General features: G+C 58.1%; 6 protein-coding genes across 6 annotated transcripts; 2 read left to right on the top strand and 4 right to left on the bottom strand.

The window, feature by feature from the left end:
• Positions 1-144: 144 nt before the first annotated feature.
• Positions 145-3,011, bottom strand: F5144DRAFT_657996 (uncharacterized protein; the record flags this gene model as incomplete). Its single annotated transcript, XM_066793201.1, has 9 exons — positions 145-299; positions 365-1,320; positions 1,351-1,374; positions 1,411-1,449; positions 1,480-1,585; positions 1,622-2,021; positions 2,061-2,498; positions 2,536-2,570; positions 2,615-3,011. 9 exons carry the CDS (start codon positions 3,009-3,011, stop codon positions 145-147), a joined length of 2,550 nt encoding a protein of 849 aa, XP_066640113.1.
• Positions 3,012-3,519: 508 nt separating this feature from the next.
• F5144DRAFT_632735 (chaperonin Cpn60/TCP-1 family) lies at positions 3,520-5,597 on the top strand. Its single transcript, XM_066792510.1, has 4 exons — positions 3,520-3,717; positions 3,774-3,940; positions 4,009-4,330; positions 4,382-5,597. Exons 1-4 carry the CDS (start codon positions 3,672-3,674, stop codon positions 5,524-5,526), a joined length of 1,680 nt encoding a protein of 559 aa, XP_066640112.1. The 5' UTR covers positions 3,520-3,671; the 3' UTR covers positions 5,527-5,597.
• A 324-nt stretch (positions 5,598-5,921) lies between these two features.
• Positions 5,922-8,231, bottom strand: F5144DRAFT_605878 (uncharacterized protein; the record flags this gene model as incomplete). The annotated part of the gene is made up of 1 exon (XM_066791463.1): positions 5,922-8,231. The coding sequence occupies one exon, from the start codon at positions 8,229-8,231 to the stop codon at positions 5,922-5,924; it is 2,310 nt and encodes a 769-aa protein (XP_066640111.1).
• Positions 8,232-8,917: 686 nt separating this feature from the next.
• On the bottom strand, positions 8,918-12,836 carry F5144DRAFT_498017 (mitochondrial 37S ribosomal uS2m domain-containing protein; the record flags this gene model as incomplete). The annotated part of the gene is made up of 7 exons (XM_066786246.1): positions 8,918-9,212; positions 9,280-10,126; positions 10,182-10,240; positions 10,523-10,529; positions 10,660-11,634; positions 11,688-12,561; positions 12,633-12,836. The coding sequence occupies 7 exons, from the start codon at positions 12,834-12,836 to the stop codon at positions 8,918-8,920; spliced, it is 3,261 nt and encodes a 1,086-aa protein (XP_066640110.1).
• A 1,653-nt stretch (positions 12,837-14,489) lies between these two features.
• F5144DRAFT_496785 (uncharacterized protein) lies at positions 14,490-15,050 on the top strand (the record flags this gene model as incomplete). The annotated part of the gene is made up of 2 exons (XM_066786167.1): positions 14,490-14,608; positions 14,666-15,050. The coding sequence occupies 2 exons, from the start codon at positions 14,490-14,492 to the stop codon at positions 15,048-15,050; spliced, it is 504 nt and encodes a 167-aa protein (XP_066640109.1).
• Positions 15,051-15,806: 756 nt separating this feature from the next.
• Positions 15,807-17,141, bottom strand: F5144DRAFT_595557 (uncharacterized protein; the record flags this gene model as incomplete). The annotated part of the gene is made up of 2 exons (XM_066790705.1): positions 15,807-16,181; positions 16,311-17,141. The coding sequence occupies 2 exons, from the start codon at positions 17,139-17,141 to the stop codon at positions 15,807-15,809; spliced, it is 1,206 nt and encodes a 401-aa protein (XP_066640108.1).
• Positions 17,142-17,784: the final 643 nt, after the last annotated feature.

Raw genomic sequence — 17,784 nt, 5'->3', positions numbered from 1 at the left:
TGACCATGTCGCTTAAATCATCTACCTCGGGCCCAAGAAGGTCGGGTTCACACCGGCATCGGTGGGCTCGGCCAGTACTGGACCACCAATTACGTCTTAAACATCTTAGCAGCGTTAATAATGCTGTCTCGCCATTTGGATGAATTAGATTTGCATGGTCCAAGTTGGCCATGGTGAGCACGATGCTGAGAATCTGAGGCGAAAGGCGGTAATGTGTGCCCTCACGATAACCTCCGCCGCAGGCCTCCTCCAAGTAACGCAAAGTCCAAGTTGGCCATGGTGAGCACGATGCTGAGAATCTGAGGCGAAAGGCGGTAATGTGTGCCCTCACGATAACCTCCGCCGCAGGCCTCCTCCAAGTAACGCAAAGCTGCGGGGTGGTTTCTGGTTGGTAGCGGCCTTGCCTCGAGGATTGCCTGGACCAACTTCGGGAATCCGCTGCGTATGGCGCATCGAATGGGGTCCTCCCGCACCTTGTGGACTCTCCAAATAGGCCCGGGTGTAAAGGCTTGTCGGCGCTCGATCTTACGGGTATCCTCCCGGGTGAGAGCGTCCCATAATAATTCGCTCGGCTCGTCATAGTCTTTGGTTTCTCCGCAATTGACTACCTCCGCTAGTGTATGTACCTCGGCGGCCCCAGCATCAAGCACCATCTGTAGCATTGCTAGCCGCTCCGGTTCATCACCACCCTCGCCCGTTCTTCTGGGCCTATCATCCCGATGATAGAATATGTCCGATATTTCTTCGGTAATCTGTTGGTGCGAGTATGTGCTGCAGAGAAGACTAGTTGGCGACAGGGTCCCTAAATGTTCGGTCAAAAAGTTGCAACTGACAAGTCTTTTGGCGCCTGCTCCGGCAGCTTGAATCGCCAACCGACATAGCTCGACGGCACCGGCCATGTCCGGTCTGCTACAGGCCATAAAGAGCACGTTATTGCCGAGGTGAACGGAAGCATAGTCCTGGATGGCCATTCGTTGGCGGGTTCGGCATGAGAATAAGGCACCGATTGCCTCAGCGCTCTGCGGGAAATTGTCATCATCACCACCATCATCATCATCATCATGAAGGGCAAGGCCGAGATCGGCGCCACGGCGGGCGAGAACAAGCGCGGCCTCATTGCCACCAGAGATCCGTATCATGTCCCCCAACGGGTAGATGCTATTCATGACCGAAGGCTTTTCGCCTGCGTTTTCCACTTGGGTCAATACCCAGTCCGTTAATAACGGGTCCCCCCCGCACGCAGCCTGATTCAACATGATGACCAAATCTTTCTTATCCACCAAGCGTAATGCGCCGAGGCTGGTGAGCCATTCGCATATTCTCAGTCCCCCGGGCTAGCAAGCGTTCAACAGCGTGTCGTGTAAGTCAATGTCGCTGACACCTTCGGGGTCTGCTGAAAGACGCTGGTACACTAGGTTTGCAATTTCTAGCCTGGCTTCAAACATTTCCCTTGGGAATCTTTTAGCGCAGTCCTCCCACTCCCGATCACCGAAAATGGGCTTTGGCGGAAACACACAGCAGAGGCGAGGCACAGGCATGCCTTGTTTTGAGACAGCGTATTGGATAAGCGCCATGACGGCATCGACTGCCGCGCTGGACCGGGCATATTTTATGGCGTCACTTACCCAGGGCTCGATGCTCTGAACCGCAGGCGCCTCTTCGGTATATTCCAGTAAGAGATTCAGGAATTGAGGGAGATGTTCTGACAGGCCCAGGATATAATACTCGCGAAACCAGCTGCCGATGAAATCCCGGGAATGCAGAAGCAGCAAGCCACGAAGTAAGGAGACCAGTTCTTCGCCGTTGTCTGACTGTTCGACTGTTGAGAACTTCAGGCACGTAGTCACAGGGTCATACCACCCAGGTTTGCGTTTTACTGCAGCGGCGTTTTGTACATGTACGTCCAGGAGCATCAATGCATCGCTGTGTTTCTGGGCCCAAAGAGCACACGCCAAAGCATCTGTGCCCGACGGTGGGGCATCGTGGCCGCGCCATACGCCAAATCGGGGTTCAACGCGGGCCTCGATGTCGGCGCCCCTGTCGAGCAGAAAGAGACCAACCGTCTGTAAGTGGCCGCCAGCAGTAGCAAAATGTAACGGGGTAAGTTGATCGTCTGTCCGTGCGTCTACTTCCTGGAGGGAGTTTTCGTCCAAGAGTAACCTGCATAGTTCCAAATTACCGTACCAGGCAGCGAAGTGAAGAGCCGTGATGCCGTCAGAAGAAACGACAGTTGAGGCCCCGCGAGCTAGGAGAAGTCGCGCTGTGGACTTGTGTCCGGCCGAGACGGCAAAGTATAAAGGGGTCGCCATATGCGGTTTGCGTCCGAACCTTGTGGTTAATTGGTAGATGGGATCGGTCAATGCGTCGCCGGCATCGTGCGCGGAATCGACCGCCGCACCGTTGTCGAGAAGTAGAGTGACAAGCGCGTCGTCGCCGCGTTGGGCTGCAACATGCAGTGGCGTCCAGTGGTATTTCGGGGCAGGCTCCTGGGCAACCTCCTGGGCCACCATGGGGGCCATGTTCTGGAAATCAAACTCGTCCGCGAGCACATTCAGCCGGGTAAAAAGATACTGGCAGCGGTTCATGTGCAGTTCATGAGATACTTGCAGCTCACACGTCTCCTTATTGACAGTCCCATCCCCAGGAAACTCTAGGTCTCTCGCGACGATCTCTCGCGCCAGCTTCCGGTCCACAAGCGGCCGCTTTCCCGGGCGGCGACCCTGGGTTGCGAGGGCACGATTGAGGGAGTCCCGGGAGATGAGGGAACGGATGGTTTGATTCGGGTCAGCTCCGTGAGTGAGCAAGGAATTCATAGGTCCAATCAACCCGTTTTCGGCGCAGTAGAACAAGGCCGGCTTGTAGTTGCGGGCAGCGGTGGCATAGAGCCTTGGGTTTGCGATAGAGAACAACCGTCGATTCGTCAACGCCAGGGCGGCGAGGTCCTGGAAGTCGGCCAAATGACTCGCGATGGCGATGAGGATCTCAGTTGGAAGGGACCCGAGGGTCGCCATAATGAATGGAGTTGAGTCTCGTTCCTGGCCGACCTTCCCGATGCTGTTGAGGACGCCGAGAAGGTGGGGCAAGGATGTGGGGGAGAGAAATACGACGAACAGCCGGAGCTAGCTAAGCAAAAAAACGGTAGGTAGGTAGGTACCTAGGTAGGTAGATGGTAGAGACTGTCTGTTTGCAACCGAGGCCGGAGCGAGGGACTCCTTTTATGATTGAGTGAAGTCGCCGTTAGGATACGCCTGACCATTATTAAAAGATGTGCATCTTGAACATTTTGCGGCTCCCTTGTTTGTACACTTTGTTTAGTTAATTTTATTCTTGTTTCATTCTGGCCCTTGTTCGCGACAAACATACAGTCACACCTCTGACTCTTGAGGTGAACAATCTGAGACGGTGCAGAGATAACACAGTCACATGTTAGGTCAGCTGATATGATTACATCAGCAGACGGGCCACTCCAGCTCTTGCATGCCTGGAGCTCCAACTTGGCGCTCATCGGCAGGCTTCGATATTTTTTTTGGAAGTAGCGGGGCGCCCAAGGAGAGAGAGACAATACGCCAGAGACCAGGACACCACCGCACCACCTTTCCTTCGAGTTGTAACCGTGCCTGAAGCTCTGCTGTGAACTGCACAAATACCACGACTTCCTATCTCGCCTGAAAATGTCGTTCGGAGGCCAAACACCGACGATTATCGTCCTGAAAGAGGGTCGGGAACCCCTCCTTCCTGGTAAACACGACCCCCCGCTAACTCGCCGTTTGTAGGCACCGACACCTCGCAGGGCAAAGGCCAGATCATTTCGAACATCAACGCTTGCTTAGCCGTGCAGGCCACGATCAAATCGACACTCGGTCCCTATGGCGGCGATTTATTAATGGTGGATGCGAACGGGAAGCAGACCATCACCAATGATGGCGCCACTGTCATGAAGGTGCGCATGCGGACTATGTCCCCACCTCATCCCCGCACCGCCTATGCCCAGATTCTGACCTTCACAAGCTTCTGGACATCGTACACCCAGCGGCCCGGATTCTCGTCGACATCGCGCGTTCCCAAGATGCGGAAGTGGGTGACGGAACAACCTCGGTGGTCGTCTTGGCCGGCGAGATTCTCAAGGAGATCAAGGAACACGTGGAGGGCGGTGTTAGCTCGCAGATCATCATCAAGGGTTTGAGGAGAGCGTCGACGATGGCCGTAAACAAGATCAAGGAGATCCAGATCAGCACAGACGAGGCGAACCGGAGGGACACGCTCAACAAGCTGGCCGCGACCGCCATGACAAGCAAGCTGATCAAGCGCAACACCGAGTTCTTCACCAAGAGTGAGATTCCTATGATGTTAGATGGACGGACCTGGAACTAACAAGCACCAGTGGTTGTCGACGCCGTTCTATCCCTCGACCAAGAAGACCTAAACGAGAACTTGATAGGTATCAAGAAGATCCCCGGCGGCTCGCTCACCGAGTCGCTTTTCGTCAACGGCGTGGCGTTCAAGAAGACCTTCTCGTACGCTGGTTTTGAGCAACAACCAAAATCGTTCAAGAAGCCCAAGATCGTCTGCCTTAATGTCGAGCTGGAACTCAAGGCCGAGAAGGACAACGCCGAAGTTCGTGTAGAGCAGGTGTCGGAATATCAGGCCATTGTCGACGCCGAGTGGCAAATCATCAACAAGAAGCTTGAGGCAACGTACAAGACAGGTGCCAAGGTGGTACTGTCCAAGCTGCCTATCGGCGACCTTGCGACACAATACTTTGCCGACCGTGACATCTTCTGCGCCGGCCGTGTGTCGGCTGACGACATGGAGCGTGTGGTTCAAGCAACGGGTGCCACTATTCAGAGCACCTGCTCCGATATTCGTCCCGAGCATCTCGGCACTTGCGGCACCTTTGAGGAGCGGCAGATCGGCGGCGAGCGTTTCAACTTCTTTGAGGACTGCCCGGAGGCCAAGACATGCACGCTGGTGCTGCGCGGCGGGGCGGAGCAGTTCATTGCTGAGGTGGAGCGGTCACTACATGACGCCATCATGATCGTCAAGCGCGCCATTCGCAACAAGACCATCGTCGGAGGCGGTGGAGCCACCGAGATGGACGTGTCTGCGTACCTGCACCGCTTCGCGGACCAGGACGTGCGCAACAAGCAACAGGCTATCATCAAGAGCTTCGCCAAGGCGCTCGAGGTCATTCCGCGCCAGCTGTGCGACAACGCCGGCTTCGACGCGACCGACATTCTCAACAGGCTGCGTGTCGAGCACAGGCGGGGCAATACGTGGGCGGGCGTCGACTTCCAGAACGAGGGCGTCGCCGACATGATGGAGCGTTTTGTGTGGGAACCGGCCCTCGTCAAGGTCAACGCCCTCCAGGCCGCGACCGAGGCTGCGTGCCTCATTCTGGGCGTTGACGAGACGATCCGCAACGAGGAGAGCCAGGCACCCCAGGCCCCGGGTCAGCCTCTGCCTCCTGGGGCGGCCCAGCGGGCGCTGCGTGGGCGCGGCCGCGGCCGTGGCATTCCGAGGCGGTAGACTATGTAGCTTGATATGAGGAATGAAACATCCCTGTCGGGTAATGCATAGAACAGAGAACTGAGCGCGGCACTGTGTGGATGTGTGACGTGAATGTGTGCATGTCTGTCTGCCCGGACGAAAGTTTAGTTTAACAGCTTGTGTAAGCTTAACATCTCCGCCACATCGCGCCGTGAGGACGTCAACAGTTACACAACGAAGCTCCTCTAGCAAATAGAAATACGAAAATATACCGCGCCCAGTTGGTTTCTCTGGGCTGATCGGGCTGTCACGTTCAGCCGTACACCATAACGACGGACTAGATGAATACAATCCCGAAGACACCAAAACACCAAAAACCCCTGGCCAACGCCCCCTCCCTCCCCCCCCTCCCCCATGCGCCCTGCTTCCAGCCATCAACCCCCCTGAGCATCCCCATCTCCCATCCCGCCGTCCCCTCCCCCCACACCTCCCCCATCCACCAACAACCCAGCCACCTCCATCCTCCCCGCACCACCGCCATGCTTCCCCAGGGAAACTAACTCCCCATCCCCGTCCCCATCCCCACCCCCATCCATATCCACATCCCCCAACCCACCCCCAGAACCAGAACCCTCATGCCCCGCCTCCCGCACCGGCCCGTGCAAACCATGCCCATGCCCCGCCCCCTCCCCTTCTCCCTCCCCTGGCATGGACATCGACATAGCCATAGCCATCGGCTCGTCCCCGTCGTCGCCTCTAGCTCCGTCCCTGTCCAGATCCACGTCCTCGTCCTCGTCGGCCGGCGACTCGATTAGCATCTCGAGGTCGCGGTCCACTGCTGCTTGCTCGTCGCGCTCTTCTTGTTCCTGCTCTTGTGTCCGGGGCTGGTCGCCGCCGCCGCCGCTGCTGCTGTGGTGGGTGCTGCTGCTGGGGTCGTGTGGTGGGTGGTTGGTGAGGGGGTGTGGGTGGCCGGGTTTTGTGGGGTCGGTGGTTAGGTTGTCTGACCGTTCTGTTGTTGTTGTGGTGGTTGGGCGGGATGTTGATGTGAGGTGGCTGCTTTCGTTGTGGTTGCTACCGGGATTGTTACGGTTGTCAGCTTCGCCATTCTCCTGGTCGTCATCGTCGTCGTCGGTGCCGGCGGCGTTGATAAGTGCTTGGAAGGTCTCGACGTCGGCGGCATCAGCGTCTGGGTCGGTGTCTGGGTCGTGGTGATGTGCAGAGGTGTGGTGTGTTGGGGGAGACGGGGGCGAGAAGGGGTAGTGGTCGTGTGTGTGGTGATGGTGATGATGCAGGTCGTTTGCTGAGGACTGCGCTATTATCTGCGGGTCGATCGGCTGGTAATCGGAAACGGCATGCGAGTGTGGGTCTGCAGCGAGGCCCCGGAGTGATACCGGGTGGGCGGGTTGTGTGTGGTGATCGGGATGGAGAGGCTGGAGCATCGGGTTGTGGGTATCCCGGCCGATGGTCCCGTGGCCGGCCATGACAGTATCTGTTGGCGGTGGGAGGGGGTGGGGAGGGAGGATTGAGATGGCGCTGGGATCGGCGAACTGAAGGTGGGATGAGAAGGTGAACGGGGAGAGATGGGTTGGATCAGCCATTGACGACCGGACTCCAGTGAACTGCATGCCAGCCCCTGACCCCGAGGGACCTGGGGAGGCACGCTTACAAGGTGTCGGCGACGCGCCACTAAGGTTGGGGCGCTTTAAGCCGTTGAGAGGGGCTCCCGAAAAGGGTTGCTGTCCTTGGGAGGACGAGGCCTTGCTCGAGTCTTTGCATTCTGAACAGTTCCTAATTACATCTGAGACGGTTTCCTTGATGCGACTCCAGTGGTACCGTTCGGCAATGGTGGCCGTCGTCTTGTTGATGCCGCCGTGGGCCTGGTTGTGCACGCTCCGTGCGATTTCGTACTGACGCTGGGGGTCCGAGATGACCTCCTTGTCTTTGAGCATCAGGACGTCGCCCTCCAGGAGCTTGTAGTGGGTAGCAGCGCTACGTAGCCTGCTTTTCTCGGCTCGGTCAGCGCCGTTGGGATAGCGGCCGTATTTGAGGTAGAACTTGATCTTGTCGAAACGCTCTTCACTCACAAGTTCCTCGTTGCCGGCGCCGCCCGCCGCGTCGCCCAGGTCCCGTCCGTAGATGATGGCGTCCACCAGCCGGTCCGGGTAGCTCTTAAGGTTCCCGGCACCTTTGACGCGGCCGATGCGCTTAAAGCCCAGTGCGTCCCAGATCTTGCACGATGCAACGTTTGTCTCGTAAACGAGGTTGAAGACGGAGTACTTGTACCCGAGCTTCGGCGCCCATTCCAAATAGGTTTCACCCATCAGCCGGCCCACACCCCGGTTACGGGCGGCATCGGTGACAACGAAACCCGCGTTGCAAATGTGGCTGCTGCGGCCAGGGTAGTTGGGTTTGATGTAGAAGGTGCCGAGACACTCCTTCGACCAGTCCGTGCCCTCGACGACCTCGGCAGCACTCTCGATGTGGCCAAGCAGCATGACGCCGCCAAATTTTTGGAACCAGTATGCGGAGAAGGTGTCGGCGGCCATTGGCTCCAGCATCGGGTAGGTATCTCCGCCATCGATCTCCTTGTTGAATTGGTCACTGAGATAGCGGAGGAGAGATCCGGGGACTTGGTGCTGAGAAGCAAACGGGACAACAGTTGCAACGGTTTGGCGATCACGGAGTGTTACATGGCGGGGCAGGATAGGCGGCGGCATGGCCTGACCATCGAGGATAGCCGACATTCTCGAAGCCCTGAGGAATGAATCTAATCCACTGACGACCAAGACGCAAAATGCACAGCGATACCGGCCGGGAAAGGATAAAGCGAGGAGACCCGAGAGGCCCCTGCATCACCGCATTAGCTACGACACCAACACGACCAATGGTACCCGGGCCTGGGGGCTGCATCACGGCCAAGGGTAAGAGAGGCCGTACCTCGATTCGGGTGGTGTAAGTGGCCAACAGGTGCTTCTGCCAATCTCAAGCCCCGAGTAAAAAGCTCCGTCGGCTCCTACACCCGGACTTGCCGCCCCGTTATCGAATCCTGTGCCTGTGATTCAGGTACCCGTTTGGGATCTGAGCACCTCGTGCCCAGGCACGCCAATCAAAACGACTCTAGCCGGGCGTGGTGTGAGGGTCGGGTGCAGTGACGTGACAGGAAGGCGATGCTGTGCTGAAATGTTCGTGGTGATGATTTGTGCTCGGCGGGAGGGGAAATGCGCAGGATTTAGAGGAGCTCGGGGCCTGCTGAGTCAGCCTTTTGGGCAGGGGCAAGGGCGGACACTCAAAGGGAGGAAAGGTGTGAGAAGCTGGAAGTCACATTCGAGTCAATGCCCCAGTGGTATTACAGAGAAAGCAGAACGGGGCGAGGCAGAAGGCAGCAGTATTTTACAACAGTAATTCTATGGCTATATGTTACAATACCTCTTCATTGCGGTCGTCTTGGGATTGGACCATCGGTCAACGCTCGCAACAACTCATCATCGCTCATGAAGTCTTCCTCCGTTGCCGGCTTGTCGTCCAAGATCCCCTCTTTCCTAGCTTTAATAATCTGCTGAAGCTCTTCTTCTGCCTTGGCCAAGGCATCCTTTTCCATAAAAGTCTCGACATCGCGAGGAGACCTCCAGCTAATGACCCCGTCATCGGCGTCCGCCAGCCTCCGCTGCTGCCCGCGCTCGCCCGCTCTGCCGAGAACACCCGCAAGAAGGGTGACGGATCGTAGACTGCAACGCAAAGGATTAGCTACCACCACAACGTAAACCCCACCTCAAAGAGCAATCAACCACTAACCTGTCATCATTGGCCGGGATCTGGTACGTCACCCACGTCGGGTCGGCGTCGGTGTCGATGAGGCCGATCGTGGGGATGTTGGCGACGCCGCACTCGTGCAGCAGCGGGTAGTTCTCGAGCGGGTTGAGGCACACGACCAAATCGGGCACGACGGGGCGGCGGTCGCGCAGGTGGGTCTCGAACCCGTCCAGCACCTTGTCCCGCCCGTCCACGATCTTGAGCTCGCCGCTCGCCAGGATGATGTCGCGGTTCGTGATCGCCCCGGGCGTCCACTTCTGGAACAGGTGGTAGCCCTGCGCCAGCTCCGCCGCCCGCACCACCACCGGCATGTGCTCCTTGCGCGTGCCCACGAACAGGATCAGGCCGCCGTAGTAGGCGACCTCCTCGACCACGCGGGCGGCGCGGCGGAGGTGGGTGGCGGTGGTCTCGAGGCTGATGATGTGAATGCCTGCGCGCTGGCCGTAGATGTACCGTTGGTTGGCCGGGTTCCACTGGGAGATATGGTGGCCCATGTGCACCTGAGCGGCCATGAGCATCTCAAGCGTTGCGTCTCGCGGCGGATCTACTAGCATCTGGTCCGGGTGGTAGCGTGACTCGACACGCGAGCCGATACCCCGCGTGTGCTCCCGTTGGTGCATGTACTCGGTGTAGTTCTCGGGGATGCGTGCCAGCTCAGCCTGCCGCGCGGCGGCCTGAGCAGCCGCAAAGGCATGTGTGGCCGTCGTAGGCGCGGTCGCGGTTGGGGTGGGTTCGGCAACTGTTGTAGGGGCCGTTACCGGTCGTGTCGCCGAGGAGGAGATCGTTCGGAGGCATGATCGGGAGACAGGTGCCGCCAACGCCTGGCGGCCTGGACATGGTCAATTAACGGGCATAATTATTATCGACAGTGCCATGTTACTTACCGTGCCGTACCCCAAAATTCCTGATGATCATGCTGAAAATGCTGGCCTTCAACGCATTGCTGGGCACCGTATTCGATCAGCCGAGCAACTTTTCTCGGTGTTGCTGGCGAATGGTGGCCCGTGCGACAGACCCCGGCATTCGATCTGGGCCCGCTTTGTTGAATTGACTCCACCAAGATCTGGAGGAGTGAGGGGCTTTGAGAAAGGGCATGAGAACCCTTTAGTGGCCATATAAGTCGGCGGACTTACCTCGAAACTCAATTGCAGACAATATGAAGTTGTAATGGATGATACGATGCATTGAATCAACAGCTAGTTCACGAAGGCTAAAAACAGTCTACAACAAGCCTACCTTCTAAAGGAAGCATATTGGGAGATGTAACGGTTCCCAAAGCCTAGCGCAACCAACCCCATCATCCGCCTTCATCTCTCCCCGTCCCCACAATCTCAGGCAATCGCTCTCCAATAGCTCATCTACTCGACAACCTCGAAACGGTAAACACTCCCGCAATCACCACCGCCAACATCGCAATAGCCCCAGGAAGAAGCAGTTCGTTGGGAACGCCCGCGACGAGTTGCTCAACAATTTGCTGCGGCGGCGCCGTGCGTGTGCGCCCATGCCTGCCTCGGCGGGCAGGCACGTCCTCATCCTCGGATTCGTCACTATCCTCTTCCTCGGATTCGATGGTCTTCCTCCGCTCGCGATGGGTAGACGACGCCGGCGGGGTGGCCAACACCGTGGACTCCGGTGCCGGCACCGGCACAGAGGGAACAGGGGGCTCCGAGGGATCGTGCACAAACAGATCTACCTTGTCGCGGTGGCCCCGGCGCGCGAGGAGGATCGCTTCAAGCAGGTCCTCGTCTGTCGTAATGGAAACCGAGTCGCCCTCGTTGTCCAGGTAGCTGAGGGCATAGCCGCCGGACAGCGTATGGTCCTCGACAACAGGGGCACCGCCAATGGCGTCAACCTCACCACCGAGCTTGGAGGTAACGTTGGCGACGAACTCGGCCATGCCATGTGCGGCCGTCACCTGCAGACGGTGAACACGGCCGCTGGGGGCCTTGAACTTGAAGGGGAAGGGGACCTCGCTTGGCGGAAGCTCGGGTGTATGGATGCCCACGGCGCTGTGGTGCGGCGAGTCGACGCCGACGTGGCTTGCCGAGTCGCCCGGCGCAACGCTATCGCTCACAAGGCGGTCGCTACGGCCCATGTCGGGAGACATCAGGGACCGGGGCCCAGGGTTTGTGTGGTGAAGCGAGCCGTCGCCGGAAACCATGGACTCTGTTTCGTGGTCGAGGGAAAGCCAGAACTTGTTCCATGCAGGCCCCTCGTTGTCGCCCGTACCCATCGTGTTGATTTGCTCTAGTGTGGCGTACGTGAGCTTGAGGACGTCGACCATGCCGACGATTTCACCACCGTCGTTCATGACGGGCAGGTTAAGATAGTGGCCATCTGTGTTTCGCTGTTAGATCGATACCTGGCTGCGCCTGAGAGTTCATACGTACCATGCATCTTGCGTAGGGCAGCTTGGATGCTCATGTCCATGGGAGCAAAGTCGGGATGGGGCGTCATGACACGGACAACGCTACATGTCGCAGGGTCGAGACCTGGGGCAATCACTCGCAAGACAACGTCCTTGCTGGTGAAGATACCTGTGATTGCGCCCTGATCTGTGACCAAAATCGCCGTGGTATGGTTCTCCTTCATCATCTGGGCCGCCTCCTTGACGGATGTCCGAACGCTCACCGTCGTCGGCGGGGTGCCGTTAAGCACCGATTCCAGGGTGGGGCCAGACATCTTTGACCGGAGAGCCTCCACATACTGGATGATCTGTTGCGGCTGGCTGGTGCCGAGCTCGGACTGGACGCCTTCCAGGGCGTCGTACAACCGCCTCGAGGAGGAATAGGCGCGCTCCAGTTTCTCCATCGCATCGTAGAAACATTTGGTGATATCGAGCACACCCGAAATATCCTGGTTCTCGTCCATGACCGGCAGATGGCGGAAGCCCTTGCGGACCATGAGATCCAGCGCATCGGTAGCGCTAGTGTCGGTCCTAGCGCACAGCGGGTTCTTGGTCATGATTTCGGCGATGGTAACATTGTTCGGCTTCAGCCCCGCCCCCACCACGCGGAAGGCGAGATCCTTGGCTGTGAAAATGCCGGCAATCCGGTCGTCATCGTCGGTTACTAGCACGCAGTCTTCACGCTTGGCAGCCATAAGCTGGGCGGCTTCGGCGACGGTGGTTTGGGGTTTGATCTGGAGCGCCTGACTCGGCTTGAGGGCGAGGACGGTTCCGGGGGGCGCCTTGCGGGATTGCCGGGCGCGGCCAGTGAGGTGCTTCTTCTTGGAGAGGTCATTCTCCAACTTGCGGCGGATGGCCTATGAGGTGAAGTTAGTACCAGTGGTTCGAGACGGGCGGAGGTGCGGAGGGGTAATGGGAGCGAACATACCTCATCTCTCTTGGTCTGCTTTTGCCGGCTCGTGCTGAGCGAAGAGCCGCCAACCTCACTGGCTGCTGCCGGCGGGGTTTCGAGAACGGGCCTGGGGATTGCCGAGGATGGACCTGCCGGGCTGTTGTTGTTGGCAAAGGGGACAGCACCGCGCCCCTGGTTGCGGCTCGGGGTGCCTCGCAGGGTCCCCGGATTTCCTGACATGATGGCGGTGGTGCTGGGCGGCCTTTGCGGTAATTTGTGGGTAGTAGGAATAATCTTTTTTGCGTCTCGATCAACTGTCGGTCAGTCGTGGAAAGCTGCAAGCCACCGCCAATGAGACGGTGGATCAGATGATGGGCTGGAACTTTCCGCGGCAATGGAAAAACATCCATGGATTAATCCCCCTCCTCTTGGCCGCTAGTTAACAACGCACGGGCCACAGCCATCGTTTCAATTCCAATCTCAATTGGGCCTGTGCAGCCTGAACATGATCCACTTCGCCATTCTTTGCATCTGGTTTCTTGATTGTTCAGTGAGGCCGGCGAGGAACTTCATAGTCCCCTCCATATTTTAGCCCTTGTTCCGTGTAATACCGATATTCCCCTAGCTCGTCTCTTACGAGCCGGCATGAGCTGAGCGCAATCGATAAGACCGTATGAAAGAGGGACTCCGCAGCGCGCTTGCGCCGAAGCGCGGGGCTACTTGTAAAAATGACCCCTCCACGGAAACAACATGTCGGCCTCGCATCATCAAATTTGTTGTCGTCAGCCCCCTGCATCCATACGAGTTTTCGGCCGTGCCTGCGGCATTTGGGGGCCACGGGGCACAACACATCGGAGAGAACAGAGGTGTGAAATATCATGACGTTTGACAAACGCGATGAGGAAATAACCTCGAAACTGTCAGACACGCCAAATAACGTTCCCACTGTCTATGACACTACCTCGTTACAGTCAACTCTGCAGCCATCCGGTTTCTGCAAGCGCCGCCTTGTGATGATCTTATGTTCCGTGTAACGACCGATAATGCGGAATTTGCCTTGCGGACGAGATTCGTCAAGTTCCTGCATTGAGCGTGAAACAGGAAACTGGGGGAGGCCTTGCTCCAATCGCTGGCAGGAACGTTACAGCGGCATATTGCTTGGCTCGGGTTTGTGTGCCGACGATTCCACCCAGCAGCAATCATGGCCCTCAGTTGGCTGACATGGCTGGCAAATGTCCCTTGACACGCTGGGCTTGTTGGAACCCCTGGCCGCCGGTGGGCCCTTCCATCCTACGTCACCTGCCTGAATTTGCGACCCAGGAGGTTTATATTATCTGACATTCCCCTGTTTGCCGTCTCACAATCTCCATGTCAACTTCAATCCGTTTTACACGAGAAAAATCGAATTACCCAACTAGGGCAACCGTGCGGACTCGATCGCCAAGGCGGGGTCCGAAGCGCGCAAGAACAATAAACCAGTGTTGCGTTTGCATGCCAACTCGAAACGTCACTCATTCCTCCGACCAGCGCGCGACAACACGGGCTTCAATCGCCCACTCATCCCCGCGATCGACCAGGTTCTCGCGATCGTCAATTGGCCGAAACCGCGACAATTTGGGTCGAGTCACCGTTCCCGTCAACACAGATCCGCCTTGAGGCGACAAAAAGGAAACAGAGGGATCGAAGGCCAGAAGGGGTAATTGGGCAGGCGAAGAGAACACCAATTCCCCCAATCCCGACACAAGAAGGCAACCTCAAATACAGAAACCCGTTCGCACGTTTGTTTATAAAGGGAACATCGACGCAATGGTAGGATCAACAGAACCACGGGCGGGGAACATCGCCCCAGCGGCCGACTCGTTTGCGACTACCGTCAAACGTGTCGTCGTCGATATGCTGGTCCGACGCGAGGAAGAGGAGAAGGACTGCCACCCACAACCGGACATCGACCTCTGCAAGAAGCCATGGGTTTCGTCTAACAAAGTCACATGGATTATTGTTGGCGTTGTGGTGTAAGCCCGCACTGCCCCACATCACGTTTGTCGATCCGGACCACTGACGTATCGCAGGGGTTTGTTGGTCGTGGCCACGAGTTCGGTGGTGCTGTACTTCCACTTCAGGCGGAGGAAGCGGGAGAAGAGCGAGGACGTGGAGGACCGACACTACAGGGCGGACTATGGGCTTGATGACCTGCCGGGGGCAGGGAAACCACGGCCGGACCAGGATATGAGGTCGCCGGACCGATCGCCCAGCGGCTTCGGCAGGCGGTCCCGCGACCCGCTGCAGGTCGGCTCTGAACCCAAGTATCCGCCACCGGGGCAGCTTAACGGCCATCTGAGCGCGTTTGACGACGGCGCCTCGTCGAGGTCCGGCAATGGGTCGTCATACCCGCCGAGCGTCAATCCGGCGTGGCCAAAGCGGGAGAGCAGCCAGCTAAAACCACAGGACAATTGAGCCCTCACAAGACCCCGGGATGATCAAGGGGCGCCAGTGATGACGGGATGGGGATGAGTTACGAATGTATCCGTGTACGATATCGGAACCTGGGTGGTGGGCTGTATTTATGTCGGAGTTGGTTTTGAGTGTACATGGAACGGCTAGAGCTAACGAGACTCGCCATGTTTGGTCTTGCGTATCGATCCTTGGGAGCTGGCGAACGAGGGCAAGCTCACGTTTGGGTTCTCACCTGACAAGTGTTGTTCGGCTCATGACGTGTTCACTCATGTGGCAAATTCTTTGGTGCTTCCAATATCCTTCCATCGCCGGCCCCTGTGACCCTGTAGGGCCCAACGGTCAACTGGGCCTGTCCTAGATTAACCCCTCAATCCACACCAACGCCGTTATGACTGAGTGAGAACAATGATGGTTGGAATCCAAACTGGAAGAACAAGGCAAGGTTGTAGTTCTGGCACCGCAAACTTAGCTCGTTGCCCCCCGTCGGGCCCTCCCGTCGCTAAGGGCTCCTCGTGCCATAATATGTCATTGTGACACGACCTGGTGGCAATGTCCATTTTCCTGAGTCCGTTCAGACGGGACCCCAGACACCAGTGGAGCGGTACCAATGGGAATCTTGCAATCCGGCCTACCATACTTGATCAACCAAACAGCACAAGCAGCATGTGATCCCCTGTAATGGTTATCCGTTCGGGCGAGCTGTAAACCCCCCCCCCCCACTAAAAAGGGAACGAAAAAAAAACACCAGCACTGGCCTCACTCGTCATACTCCCCAAGACAAAGCGAATCCAAACTCAACCGCCTCCCCAAGCCCATCCGCAGACCCATCCCCCCATCCACCCTCATCTCCCACGTCCTCCTCACCGCCGCCCAATACACCCCCCCATTCACCACGCCCCTCGCGTGCGCGCAGTGCTCGGTCCTCTTGAACCTGACCATCAAACTCCCCACCCCGGCAGCGGCGCCACCGCCCTCCTCCCCGACCCCCTCCACATCAGCACCATCACCCACACCACCCCCCGTAGTACTACCAGTCGACTGGACCCCCCTCCCCGCATTCCCACCCAAGCCACACCGCGCGCTCTCCACCCCATGGCGATGGACATCCGCCCAAGCCACCACCTCATCCTCCTCCCCAAACAAATACGTCCTCACCACCCCCCCACCGCCATTCCCACCCCCCAGATCCCACAACCCCCCATCATTCAACGCCGCCCTGGTCGCCGCAATCAGATCATTCCGCCCATAGCGCCCGCGCACCCGCAAGCCCGCCCACATGACCCCCACCACGCCCGCCGCGGCGGCCGGCGCCAGCACGCGCCCGACGAGGGTGTCAGCGCGGGCGCCGCCGGGCAGGGCGCGCGCGAAGGCGGTGGTGGCGCGCGTGTAGGAGGCCGTGCCGGGGGTAGAGTCGAGGAGGAGGGCTTGTACGGGGATGCGCGGGGGTGGGGGTGGGGGGTGGTGGTGATGGGGGGAAGGGTGGGTGTGGGTGTGGTGTTGTTGTTGGTAGGCGCGCGCGAGGAGCACGGCTTTGTGCGCGCCGCCTTCGGAGAAGGCGTGCAGGAGGAGGGAGGGGAAGCGGGGTTTGGTTGTTGGAGGTGCTGTTGGTGGTGGTGGTGAGGCGTGAGAGAGGACGGGGAAGTAGGGGTCGTAAGACTGTAGAGAGGTGGAATCTGCTTGGTATGGCGTAGTCTCGACGGGTTCGTGTGAGAGAATGTAGTCGACGGCGGGGGCGAGGGCTTGGAGTTTGTGATTTGTTGAGTGAATCACCAGGTCGGAGATGACGGTGGTGATGACGAGAATGGGCACGCCTGGGTAGAGCGTGTTGTAGGCTTCTGTGTACTTGGCGACGTGCTTGGATGCTGCTCCTGTCCATGAAGTGATAATGATCAGGTCCGGCGGAGCAATGTCACGGCTTCGGCTGCTGAGTTTGGCGGCGGGGCCGGGAGGGAGAAAGAACGAGGAATCCGAGTACATGGCCCCATGATTCGTATTGTGACCGCCTATGCCTCGGGCTGCATCTTGCACAAAGATTGATGGCGCAAGGCAGACGAAGCCCGGGAGTGAGAAGCCAGAGGTGTGTTTTCCCATGGTCGTTACTCGTTAACATCAGGCAACACCTGTGTAGAGCGAATCATAGCCAACAAAGTAGGCTTCCGACTGCATCAAGACCATCCCGAGTCGTATTTGAATTATCCGTCCCGGTCCGCCCTCCATGGTTTCAGCTGCCCAAGCTGGTCCACCGGGGTCATAAAATAAGCCAAGATGGGTCAACTGCAACTTGTCTCCCAAACCGACAACCAACACTTCAGGATCCAACTAGCCACCATTCCGAATCCGTCTATTATTATCCCGCCCACACCTTCATTTCTTGCCCGACGGCGCCGGAGTGGTCCCCCGGCTGCAGGGAATGAGACCTCGACCGGCTTTTGGCCCAGCCAACGGCTAGCTGGCCAGCTGTCGACTCCTCGAGGCTACATCAGACGGCCCTGTGGCTGTGCGGCGTATGTGCGGCGTGTGTGCAGAGTACATGTAGGGGGGTTCGAACCCGGCACTGTCCAATGGCGCCGTGGTTGTCACATGCAGTTGGAAAAGAAGTTGTGGGGGGGATTGCCCGAAAGGGAACCTTGTCCGGGGTATCCGTCCGCTGAGTAGCGCTTGACGCGGGTGCGACCCTACCTTACGTGACCAGGGCTGCGACCTCGCCTGTGAACGGCCAATGGTGAATGGTGAT

Source organism: Chaetomium tenue, assembly GCF_020726465.1.
Source record: "Chaetomium tenue strain MPI-SDFR-AT-0079 chromosome Unknown F5144scaffold_6, whole genome shotgun sequence".
In the NCBI taxonomy this organism is placed as follows: Eukaryota; Fungi; Ascomycota; class Sordariomycetes; order Sordariales; family Chaetomiaceae; genus Chaetomium; species Chaetomium tenue.
Note: the sequence above shows the minus strand (reverse complement) of the source record. Positions and strands in the feature narration are given on the sequence as shown.

Excerpts from the sequence above, each read along its gene's own strand:
- F5144DRAFT_632735 (XM_066792510.1), top strand. The coding sequence starts at position 3,672 with ATGTCGTTCGGAGGCCAAACACCGACGATTATCGTCCTGAAAGAGG. Across the intron at positions 3,718-3,773 it reads GATTATCGTCCTGAAAGAGG|GCACCGACACCTCGCAGGGC; the intron begins GTCGGGAACCCC and ends CGCCGTTTGTAG. Across the intron at positions 4,331-4,381 it reads CACCGAGTTCTTCACCAAGA|TGGTTGTCGACGCCGTTCTA; the intron begins GTGAGATTCCTA and ends AACAAGCACCAG.